Source organism: Paramacrobiotus metropolitanus, unplaced genomic scaffold, assembly GCF_019649055.1.
Source record: "Paramacrobiotus metropolitanus isolate TYO unplaced genomic scaffold, Prichtersi_v1.0 Parri_scaffold0000138, whole genome shotgun sequence".
NCBI classification, from domain to species: Eukaryota; Metazoa; Tardigrada; class Eutardigrada; order Parachela; family Macrobiotidae; genus Paramacrobiotus; species Paramacrobiotus metropolitanus.
In genome coordinates this window covers 4228-17200 of record NW_026570358.1, presented here as the reverse complement: position 1 = coordinate 17200, position 12973 = coordinate 4228, and the positions used below count along the sequence as shown (strand labels likewise).

Genomic DNA, 12973 nt, shown 5'->3' with positions numbered 1-12973 from the left:
GAGCCCAGGGGCACTATCAAGTGCCAATCAGACATGTCAAACAGCAAACTCAGCCGTGTGTCTTCTTCGAACAGAAGAATGAACTTTGCTCCATTCAGCATTCCACTGGTATAAAAGCAGCAATCTTAGTAAGTTTTCTTTACTGAGTTTTTGTATTCTGTCCTGTTTGTACTGCGTTACTGTAATAACTGCTTGTTTACCATGTCCACTATTGTCGTTGTTTTTTCCTGTGTGGTTGCCAGCCTTTTTGCCGGGACTGTCAGCGCCGTTAAAGAGACCGGGATTCCCGAGACCAAATTGAATAACTACTGCAATTTTAGCGCATTTGATATCTACCCCGACTTCCAGCCGGTCAGCATCAAATGCTCCAACGACGAAAATAGCACCACTGATGACAACTACGACAGCGGCTTCTTCCCCATCAATTACATGCAAGCGGACAAAGGAGCCATGTCGCGCGCTATCGAGGACGCCGTTAAAAAGGTCAAACAGCGCTTCTCCAGGAACAGCTCCGTCTTCTTTGGTTTCGAAATCAACGGATTCCACCCTCGCTCCTATCAGCATCGCTATGCGGAGATCGTGGCGGTCATCGATGTATCCAACAAGCTGACGGCGGCTATTGGAAAGAAAGATGAAGTGAATCTGAAGATCCAACATGCCGGTGTTCGGTTTGACCCCAAGAATGGTGCTGATAAGCGCGTCAAAGTCTTTGCCGACAACAGCGTCGTTCTGCTTAACTGGGATTACTTGGTTTAAGCAAATTTTATCAGGGTGCAATTTGCGGAGTTGTTTGACTGGAAGAAGACTGATAGACTGCACCATATAACTGGATGAACAAGCGCAAAATATACCTGTACTTGCCTCGCATTTAAAAATTGTCTTTAATAAAACCAACCAAAAGCTGCTTTTAACAATTACGCAGCAACAGAGCTAACAAAGGAGCACAAATACTTACTTACATAAATAAAGGCTTATATTAAATACGAATACATTGTGCATATACACTAAAAACCCAATTAAGTACATACCGATTGATTGCATTCCCACACGAACGATTGATGGTCAAGTACAAATCAAAGTAACGCTTAATTAACATAATACTTCCACGCTTGTAAATTTTAAGACATGCTTTCTCAATGTAATGTGCATTAAAAGTGCATGAAAGCCAAAATGCAAAAGAATAAAAAGATTTCCCCCTCGAGCACCACAATTCGAGACGGAAACGCTCCATAGTGATTGTCGCCCACGCGCCGGTGCTCAAGCGGGCAGAACTAATCTCTACCAATATTGTGCGGAAAAACAAATTTTGCAAAACTCAAGATGCAAATTTTGCTATGTGAGTGACACACGCATCGCAACGATTTTACTCTCCTGTAAACTGCAGGAAATGGCCACCTACCTCCGCGCAGAACGTCGCCAGTAAACGAGGAAGTTACGGGAAAAAGTGTAATCAACGTCGTTAACCGTAATGGCAACAACATCGGTAAATGCGGTCAATGTGAAGATGCCGTCAATGGCGGTGGACCAGTGCGGGCATGGTGGGGTCGATGGTGGTAAACGGAGGTGCCATCCGTTGCGAAACACAACTATCTGTACTTTACCCACGACCCTGCACGCTATCTGATACCTCGTACCCATGATATCAGCCTGAGTAGATACAAAATCACAAATTAATATTTCTTGAACTCTTATTACGTCGGACTAAGCATTCGACAAGTTTTTCCAGAAACGGTTGATAAACACACATAATTTGTAAACGACAATATGAGAAGTACAATACTAATATCGGTCTCTTTTTCTGATAATTTGATCAATAAAATATGGAGTTTCGTTTACTGATTTCGAAATTTATGCCACATGGCTGCAGTACATTTGGGAGTATAAGGATCTTTTCGATCTACAAAGCAGCTGGACAGTGGACATGCGATCATTTCGACAGTCGGCACAAAGCCGAATGTACAAAATGTATGCACTACTACAAATTTTTGGGTGGAAACCAAAAATTGGCTACTTAAGGCACTTCCAAAGACGTAGCAGACATGAGACGTGGACTCGTCAACCTTCAAACAGCTATAAGGTAACTCGTATCTCATGATACAGTATTTATTCATGGTCAACGTTTTTGGTACATATATAGTTATTGCTTAGTTTAACTGTAAACTGACGCAGGAATTTCGAACAGCGTAGGATGTTGATTTACTTTTTTTATTTTACTGCACCATAAAAACACTATATCTGACAGTAGCAAAATTAGAACTGCTGATGCCTTTAAATATCAGTTCGTTTGATACAACATAATAATTTTTTACGTCGAGCGCTTTGTTATAGAATGTACAAAATACAAACTGCTTAACAATATTATTATCATCACAGCAAAAATGGAAGGATTAAGTCCAAAATCCAAAATTAAAAAAAAAACACGCCAAAGGTTTGCACGACAATTTAAAAGTTATTAATCACACGCCCATCACATCAATAACATAAACAACTATTATATAATTTAAAATATTATCAACTTAAATTAATTTAGTGGTAACATCAAGTTCAGATGCGCAGCATTCTACTGTATACGAATACGTGCAGATATCGGTACCTCTAGGTACATATACACCCTGTCCACGCCAAGTTGGAGCTTTCCTTTAAAAATTCTGTTAACCCACGGTCAAAACTTAAAATTTTTTCAACTTCTACGGTATCACCCAATGTATCCCACATCTTTAAACACAGGGTATCTAAGATTGGAGCGTGTGACGAATCACAAGAAGATCAAAACTAGAGCAGCCTCCGTTGACAATGCGATGCAGTTTAGCTACCGTGGCTGCCTTCCCATTATTCAAAAATTTATTTTTAAATTCCCAGGAATGCTTTAGTCCACCGGCTTCAATTTGGGTAAGTTACCCACCCAGTGGTCCTTCAGAGTGCAGTTGAGAGACTTGACTTAAAGTCCCTCCTGGGTCAGCGGTTTAGCGGTGGGCGTGGTCAAAATGTAGAGCGGTCTCCTTCATGAGGTCACCGTGCAGCCGTGGAAGTCCTTTTGACCATGCTTTGCAAAATACAGTCAAGGAGGAAATGGGCGTCAACTTTTGCATCACCGTTCGCAAATTAAGAGCGCGACCTTGGAGACTGAGAAATCCCAATGGCCACTTAAATTGTTTTCGGGCAGAGCTTTGTTTTGAAGTAAAAACGATTTTGCTCCCCGTGGCGTTTTGCGGGTTTGGTCCAGCAAACGAATTTCAGTTTTTTCTCACGAAACAGCCTCTCAATTGTTCTCAAAGTATCCCTAATCTCAAGCGCCTAAAGTTGTTCCTGAATTTCTGGGTGAATTATATTCGTTTTAAACGCTGCCATGCATCGTGCAATCGATGCCTTCGCTTCGGAAGGTGCTGGTCGCGACACCGCAACAAAAAGTCGAGTGAATTTACACTCAGAAAATGCGCAAGAAAAAACTGCACTGTAAACTTTTAAAATAGGGGATATTAACACGCAACACGATTCAGCAGAAAAATAAAATGCCATGCCGCCAACTTGGCGTGGACAGGGTGTATAACATTCAACGTTAGTTAAAATCTGAAGATCACTTTAATTTCAACATTGCGGCATTACCATCGCAAACCACGGTTTACCGTACTGCAAAACTGTTTTCATGCGCGACAAAACGTAGCAGTGCATTGAAATGTCATGGAAAACAAAATCGAACTTTACAGACCAATTTATAAAAGTACATCAGCGTCTGAATTCGAATTTCGTTCGACGATAAGAACGCTGCAAAAACGCCTTGGCGCGCATGCGGGAGAACATTCCTGAACCCTCGATGGAACAATAGGTCTGGAAGCAGAAAAGGGCACATTCGAATTTTGCAGCGTTTTACCAGCGTGTTGAGGCAGTTGAGCTGCAAAGATAGTTGTCACTGATGATTACTGCCGTTTATCAACCGTTAGTTTTCTGCTTAGTTTTGTCCAGACTTCATACTACAGTATTGTGACAATTAAACGGCCAACTCTGCCAGTTTTGATTTACGCGATTCCCCGTTTCCCAGCACTGGTTCAGCGTGTAAACCTCCTTACGATCTTTGTGATCCGCTTTCCTCATATTGTTTTTTGTTTTTTGTTTTTGGAGGGCATCACAGTCACCCGTTACTACAATTATAAGTCAGTAAGTGGAGAAAATTACTTACAAGGCTGTTTTATCTGAGTGCTGTCGGTTTTAGTATAAAGCATTAGGTGCCGATATCATTATAATTTTGATTTCTGCAAGCTGACAAATCATCCACTGGGTATTTTCATTTTATTACATTTGAACGTTCACTGTTATATTTTATAATTGTGTATCAAGGTTATCGAGGGCGCTGCGATAATTGCAAAATACTCTCGAGTACTATTTAAAAAGTTTTGTAATTTTCCCGAATTACAGAGTAATTGCCAACTTTTCAGTTTTGTTTTCGTACAACGGTACAACTAATACGTATTAAGCCGATGCTCTTTTCATAAAACTGCATGTTAATTACTAATATCATCATCAGATTCTAAAGACCGGATAAGAAATAAACGATGCGTTATGGAAATTGATCCTGACATGAAATGGTATCTTGTAATTTTAAACTCTTGTTTTACGGATTTTAACGAAAATGTAAGTGAGATACGGTATACAATATAACTAGTACGCCCAACGCACTCGTCAGAGTCGGTGTCGATTCGAGAAGAACCGAAACGTGTTCATCGGTTGGTAAAGAACTACAGGTCACGGATTGCAAGTTCCATGTGGTGTCATCAGAATGCCGATTTCATCACATGCGCCTGGTGATCAGAACCATGATTATACACTCTGTAGAGTTATAATTACTTACACAGGTGCTTCAGCTAGTAGAAAATTTTGCAGATTTTCCCATGCGTTAGATGTCCTGATCGTAGGACTGCATACACGCGAAATACTGTCTAATTGTTGCTTTAATATGATGATCCTATTATTGTGAGACGCAATTAACATAAGTAAATTAAATATCAAAATTAATGCCACTTCCACTCGCACTTCGTGCTTGTAGGGTAAGGATATACAGCTTCTGAAAATGTGGACACACTTCGTTTGGATTGCCGGTGCCATAGCGATCGCCTTGTGCCAGCCAGTACAGGCAAAAAAGTGATCCACTGCCACCTGGTAAGAAGAAGCCTTTGCACGGACGTTTTGTATTGTACGAGTATTAAACCTTTGCTAACTCACAACATTTTGCTGGGTCGAATCTAGGAACTAAGGAAGCAGTAAAACCATTAGTCGAGACTCGCCCGGTTCCTGCCAATTTTTCCGCGGTTTTCACGTGCAAGCACAAGGATATTACAAAGGAAAAGGTGTCCTGGCAGCATAACAAGGCCAAGGTTATGGACGCGATGGATGACAAGAATACGCAATACGACGTGAAAACGGAGCCAGGAACGTCCACCCTCACTATCGCACGCGTCCAGGTCAAAGATCAAGGCAATGTTACATGCCAGGTGCAGAGTGGGGCAGGGACTGTCGAAGACACGGTGGCATTTAACGTTAGCGAACTCTGTAAGTCAGACATTTTTATTACTGCTGGGAAAACAAAGTTATTATTATTGCCTGATTTGCAGCGATAAAAGTAAATCAGCAAAATGTCGCAGGCGACACCGCCTACATCCCTGACGGAACAATCAACGTGACGTACAGCTGTGCTATCCGGTATGCACCGAAAGATGCCAAACTGAGCTGGTTTGATAAGGAAACCGAGCTGACCGCGACAACCTGCAAAGGTGAGATTCTACTACTAGTACCTACGGTAGGATTATTTTATGAATAATATTTATATATTTGTTGTTGGATATATATTAGTTGTTGTTTAACAATATTCACACTACATAATACATTGTTCATTAATATTCTCACTACATATACAGACAAAAACTGCGAAATCCAAAACGGCGCTGCAACTGCGGATGTTAAGGAAGCCACCGTTCTTTACGCTGCCATAGAAGACGTCCTTTACGACGAGCTGCAGTGTAGACTGGTCAGCACATCGTCGCCGGACGGTATTGGTGACAAAGCGCTACTATCGGGAGTCATCAAACTAATACCATATGGTACGCAAGTGATCTTAAATTAATGTAAATACAGTATTATTTTGAGCACATTTCAATTACGTATTGGTGAAAATCGCCCTTGAATATTAGCGAGATTGACTAAACGCTGGCTGCATGCGTGACTGAAACATTCGACAGTATTTTCTACATGATAAATTATGCCAACGATGGCACCTAATTGAACGCTAGCCCAGTGTCTGCCCCGTTCAAGCGAATTTAGAATTAGTTTTAATATCTTGTTAAATCAGTTGGTTTTATACCATACTCTACAGTATATTATGCATATCCTGACTTTTATTTGAGTCATTACTGGCTGTTGCAGGAAAGCCGAAATTTACCGGAACGAATGTCACAATTGCAGAGAATTACATTCAGGTGGAAAGCGGTCAACCGTCACGTTTAGTGTGCACAGACTCCTTGCAAGCCACACGTCCAAACTGCTTTTGTACCTCAACAACACAAAGGTTGTCGAATTGGTCAGCGGCACGGATAACGAACCGCTTAATGTGATTTACCAGTTCTCTCCTGACCGAGAAAACCACAACGCCCTGTTCGAGTGTAAAAGCATTAACAGAATTCACGGAGAAATGAAAATTCGTCCGCCCAACTACCACTCCGCGTAATATGTACGTGTCATGCATGTGTTCTGTTTATGTACCGTATGTACGTATATACATTATGTACTTCTTGTTTATATTTTCCAGTACAGTTCTAAGTAGAATACAAAATCCTGTAATTCTGAAACAAAACATATCATTTCGATAACTAAAATCGAGAATATTTATAGCTACATTTTATTTTCTACATGTTTTGGATCAACTTACCACTTCTGTCAACTGTGAAGTGCACAGACAGACATCTGCCGCTGTCTCAGACAATAAGTTAAAATTGTATTAGAAGCCAAATCATTCTACTTTAAATCGTTGCACTTACAGTATAATTCCAGTACAGCTTAATGCGCTTAAATGTAAAAATTCTGAAAACAAAATTTGTCAGAAAATGCACGTCGTTCCGTGCGCTGTTCAGTGTTAACTGATGTAAATCACAGTAAAGCGCACCTGTTCGAACAGATAATGCACAGATAATGGGGCTGATAAAGGCATCAGATATCCTTTTTTTGCAGACGGCCCCGAGAACGCATCCGTGATACTGACAGCGCCATCAGTCTTTTCCCCAGCGAAACTTTCGAAGCCCGCTGCCATGCTGGAAAAAACAATCCGATGATAACGTTTACCTGGACAGTAGATCCTAGGAGGGATGGAGCAGTTCCGTCAACCACACGGATTGTAAAAATGGTATGGTTATTGCGCCTAAAAAAATTAAACCGAAGATCTGGCTACAAAACCGAACATTTACTTGCGTAGGACCCAACAGTTGGACAGGGGAGACAATATCGTTCGCCAACATTTTGGTAACACCCACCTACGCCGACACTCAGGTCAACGTCACCTGCGTTGTCACGAATCCGGTCAGCGGGGTAACCGTTGCAGCCACCGCAGTAGTGAATGCGAAAGCCCAAAGCGCCAAATCGGGAAAAAACATTGTCGCCATTGTTGTTGGATCAGTGATTGCGGGCATTTTGGTAGTGATACTGGTGGTGGTGTGGGTCATCTATCGCAAAGCCGGACTGCGCCCGAATGCGACCATGCGAGCCAACTGGTACGTCACTAATGTAAACGCGTATAAAAACAGTTTTACTTAATACCACACTCTTATGTACTGCTTGCTACCTCGCATTCTAAAATTGTCGCAAAACACTGTTTGGAATACACGTTGTTTCAAATATTTGTAAGCACAGGTATGAGGACAGTGAATTTACAGTGTTCGCCATTTTTCTTACAGTTTCCCTTGTTGGAGCAGCCGTGCTAACCTGCACTAACCAACCGGCGATCAGTCATGCAGCGCAGATTGTTGCAAATTTACTCATGCATACTCGTACACTTTTTAATTACCGTTAATATTGTATCATTACTTATGCAGTTTTGTTGTTGCTCTTTTCTGGTTAATCTGCGTACATTTTTCGTATACGCGGGATGAGCACCGATCATTTCGACAGAATGCCGCATGGACGTATAACACTGTATATGGTGTGTGGAATACTGCAATTAAGAAAATGGGTAATGCCGACGGCCCGACTGATGGTTTTCAGACATCCAGAATGCTGCAGTGACTTGCTCAACCAATGATATTAAAGCTTGAAATAAAGCCGAAAGCAGTTTGATGACTACAGACGTTTATCCATATTATTTTTAATCGCCGAATTAATACATATGAAGCGGTTTACAAAATTTAGAGAAGCGTAGAACTTGCTGTTTTGTGCGTGCAGTTACGTAGACATTCGCACTTCCCAATCGTATAACGGTTGATAGCGTCGTACGTTGTTGATCGTACTTACAGTAACAAAAACCGAAAGACTTTAATTAGTGCCGTATTGAATGAAAATGTACTGGTGGAATTCTCTCAAAGCACAGCGACATCATTACAACAAGTCTTCAGATGAGTTTAACTTTTACATAATTATAAAAGGAATAATAAAAGGTATAATATTAAAAAAAAGAATAATAATAATAAAAGTATAATAATAAAATAATAAAAAAGGAATGGGAATAATAATAAAAGTCATAACTTCTTCATTAAACGCGACAGTAAGCGAGTAGATGGTACATGTATATGAATTATTATATAAAAGTAAACGGTACATGTACCGTTTACAACTTGTACTGTTTTCTTATACCGTTTATTACTACGGTACGACTCTTATATTATTATTCCATCATCCATATGCAATACTAAGCAATGATTTCATCGTAAGTCAGACAGTTTAGTGTAATAGGTCTCCTGATTTTCCCGTAGCCATTTCGGCTGTCAGCGTTTTATCAAAGCCAGCCAGGTTCCGTTTCTTCTTTGTTGCTAGCACACTGAAAAACATTATGAAGTACCGGCAACTGTTCGTATTCGTATTCATCTGCGCATCAGAACTGTGATGTTATCACTAAATTAATAATTACTTTAGTGGTAGCATCAAATTCAGATGCAAGCATTTTATTTGAATACGTAAAGATACCGGTACCTCTACATGATATTAAACGTTAGTTAATAACTGAACATCACTTTAATTTTAACGTTGCGGCGATATCGTCGCAAACCGCGGTTTTCCGTACTGCAGAAACTGTTTGCTTGCGCGACAAAACGCAGCACTGCACTGAATGTCACGGAAAAGAAAATCAAACTTTACATGTAAATTGGTAAAACTGCAATAGCGTCTGAATTCGAATCTCGTGCGACGGTAAGAACGTCGCTGCGAAACAAGTCTTGGCGAGCATGCTGGAAAACATTCCTGAACCCTTGATGGAACAAGAGGTGTGAGAGTACAAAAGGCGTATTCGAATTTTGCAGCGTTTTATCATGTATTTGAACACTGCGTATTAGCCTGACAAGAGTAGTTAGTGGTTGCTGCAGAAGTTTTTCGTTGATCAGCCGTTGATTTTAGGCCTGTTTTTGTCCAGAATCCATGCTGCAGTATTGTGATAATTAAACGACCAGCTCCTCCAGTTTTTTATTATACGGTTCCCACGGGTTCAGCGTGTAAATTTACGGCTATTGCACTTGTGTGGTGTCAGTGTATCGGTGTGATTCGTTTTCTTCCTTGTTTCGGACTATAGTCCTTCTTTCGGAAGGACACATCACACTCATACCGCACCTGTAAGTGGAAAACTGTGACTTTGTTATAATTAATAATGTGGCTATTTCATCTGCGTGCTATCGGTCTTATCATCAGTATAAAAAATTATATGCAGATATAAATATTTCATTTATGCAATATCTGGCAAATAATTCTACAAGTATTTTAATTTTTTTTTTGAAATAATTGGCAGCTTAGCGATTTTCTTTTCGTAATGTTTATTGCTGTTGCTCTTTTTATGCATGGTGACTGTTAATGCTGTTACCTTCAGAACGGGCAAAAAACTACAAATACGCCATACGGTTATCAAGTTGTCGCAATAAAAATTTATCGTGTTATGTTAACTCGTATATTCTAATAAGCCTTAAGGGGATCACTAGCAATAAAAAGTGGGTTTGGGAAAACGGGAATAGCTCGAAAACAGTGACCCTTAACCGTGTCTGTACAGGAGCTCTAGTCTTTTACGCTTGTCTAACGTTTTCTTGAGCTATATCAGCCGTTAGCTGCATAATAAATTGAGGAAAATTTAATTCTCTACAATTCAGTATATAACTTGTCCAGGAAAATATAAGCTGAGCAATGCAAAAAGAGTTTTACCGAAAAATTCCAACTGCTGAACCACCTTGCGAACACCCTCGTTTGGCAGTTCAGTGCAGCAATACAGTACAAGACTTTTTCGTTTAATGCTTTCTGAAACTATTTCAGAAAGTTTTGCTTGATCGATTCTGCATCTAAATGTAGAAAAAATTCTCTACGTTTTACTATCTGCCTGACATTCCAATCTCTGAAAAACGTTAAAATAAAAGAAACTTCGATTCCACCCATAGAGCCCCATGCTTTCTCTCGTCTGAAATATTCTGTGCACAGTGCATTACAAAACCCGCATGCACGCGGGTATTGCTCATTTTACTTGCGTTGTGCGTATTCACAGTATTTAAGTGCTTTTATTTTAGTTGTGCGTATTAATTTAAGTGTGTTAAATGTAAGTAAGTATTAAATTTAAATGTGTTCTACATACATTTAGCATGTCATTTTCACTGGCTCACATTATTAGCCTAATTTTCATAATTTTTCTACATAGGTATTACACTTTGGTAAAATGCCCTCCAAATTCCACTAAATAGTCAGTGTCTGTGTTCCGCTCGTACATATTTGCTCTTAATTTATACGTGTAGGCCATACACCTACGGAAAAAATGAGGACGCTCTGGATGTGGATTGCCAGTGCCACAGCCATCGGGCTTTGCCAGCGAGTACAGGCCAAAAGCGATTTACTGCCGTCCGATAACATACCGTCTGGTAAGGGGATTTCCTGCATGAACTTTTTGCATGAGTCTCATAATAAAGTTAATAAGTTAGTTTAATTAGTCTTGCTAATTTACGACATTTTGTCCAGGGACCAAGGAAGCAACAAAGCCGTCACTCGAGGCGCACAATGTTCCTGCCAATTTTTCCGCTGTCTTCACGTGCAAACACCCGGACGCTACAAATAAGACGGTGTCCTGGCTGCATAACATGGCCAAAATTATGGACACGACGCAGGACAAGAAAACGCGATACAATGTGACAACAGAACCAGGGACGTCCACCTTCACTATCGCACACGTCCAGGTCGAAGATCAAGGCAGCGTTATGTGCCAGGTGCAGAGTGGGGCGGGGCTTGTCGAAAACACGGTAACCTTTAAAGTTAGCCAATTCGGTAAGTAATGGCTTTATTACTGGTCGACAAATTGCGTTATTATTGCTTGCATTTCTAGAAATAAAAGTAAACCAGCAAGATGTTACTGGCGAGACCACCTACGTTCCTGACAGAACAACGGGTGTGACGTACACCTGTGCGATCAAGTATGTCCCGAAAAACGCCCACTTGAGTTGGTTCCATAACGGAACAGAGCTGAATGCAACGACCTGCAAGAGTAGGGAGTGTTACTGAGAATTTTGTCGAAGAAATACTGAGTAGTTGTTTAATAAATATCTGCATTATACAGACAGGAAATGCATAATCGAAAACGACAATGTACCTGCGGATGTAAAGAAAGCCGTCGTTTATTATCCTGCCGTAAAGAGCGCCCCTCTGATGGCATGCAGTGCAACTGGTTGCGCCGAACTTGGTGTTCGGTGATGGTGGCCACGCGCAACAGTCAGAGCCATCAAACTGGTAACATATGGTGCGTAAGTGAGAATCGTTACAAATACAATGAGATTCAAAGGCGCGTTGGCGAAGGTCATCTGTATGGGCGAGAATAAGTGAACACTGAGTAATGCTGGTTATGATTTTACTTATTGACTGAAAGGTCAAGGATATTTTTATCGACATTAAATTTTTAAAATTCATCTGTATTACTATTTTTTAGTAGCCCAAATTGAACACTAGCTTGTTGCCGGCTTCGTACATTAACGGATATATGTAGACGTACAGACACATAATTATAAAGTACATGCAGATATGTATGTATCTCGTAACTGTATATCATGCGCATCCTGCCTTTTACTTGTTTGTGATCCTGATTGGCTGTTGCAGGAACGCCAAAGTTTTCCGACTCGAATGTCACGAACCAGCGCATTCAGGTGCATAGTGGTCAACTTTCGACTGTTGTGTGCATGGACTCCGTGGACGCAAAGCACACGTCCAAGCTGCTTTGTATATCGGCAAAGCGATGGTTGCCGAATCATTCAGCGGCCCGGATAACAAACCGCTAAATGTGGCTTACCAGTTCGTTCCCCACCGAGATAATAACACTGCCCTTGTCGAATGTAAAAGCATCAACAGAATCTACGGAGAAATGAGCAATTCATCCGCCAAACTGCCACTCCGCGTAATATGTGCGTGTGTATGAATGTACCTTACGTACTTAATTCTGTACTTCGTAGAATACAATATCATCTAATTTTAAACATGAAGCAAGAAACAAATTTTCAAAACTAATAGTGAAAATATTTAAGGTTATCTCTTACTTGGTACATACGGTGTAAGATGTTATAAGATTGTTTGAGCTGCCTTTGTCCACTGAATAAAGCAATAAATCAAATTAGTCCTTAAACAAAATCATTCCACTAAGAGTTTTTGCACTTGCAGTTCGAGTACTGTGTTATGTACTTAAAGTTAAAATTCTGTAAATCTAGAATTTTTATGTAACCATATCGTTAAGTACGAGTAGTCATAGACACGAGTAGTTTTTGTGTAACCATATTGTCATGCACGT

At 40.5% G+C, this 12973-nt stretch overlaps 2 protein-coding genes across 2 annotated transcripts; both read left to right on the top strand.

Moving 5' to 3' along the window:
• Positions 1–4561: 4561 nt before the first annotated feature.
• Positions 4562–8147, top strand: LOC129599118 (uncharacterized). Its single transcript, XM_055497259.1, has 8 exons — positions 4562–4626; positions 5039–5151; positions 5239–5541; positions 5604–5762; positions 5907–6089; positions 6412–6519; positions 7454–7748; positions 7932–8147. The coding sequence occupies exons 3-8, from the start codon at positions 5370–5372 to the stop codon at positions 7966–7968; spliced, it is 954 nt and encodes a 317-aa protein (XP_055353234.1). The 5' UTR covers positions 4562–4626; positions 5039–5151; positions 5239–5369; the 3' UTR covers positions 7969–8147.
• Positions 8148–9573: 1426 nt separating this feature from the next.
• On the top strand, positions 9574–11892 carry LOC129599105 (uncharacterized). Its single transcript, XM_055497243.1, has 5 exons — positions 9574–9791; positions 10947–11069; positions 11167–11469; positions 11528–11686; positions 11759–11892. Exons 2-5 carry the CDS (start codon positions 10967–10969, stop codon positions 11890–11892), a joined length of 699 nt encoding a protein of 232 aa, XP_055353218.1. The 5' UTR covers positions 9574–9791; positions 10947–10966.
• Positions 11893–12973: the final 1081 nt, after the last annotated feature.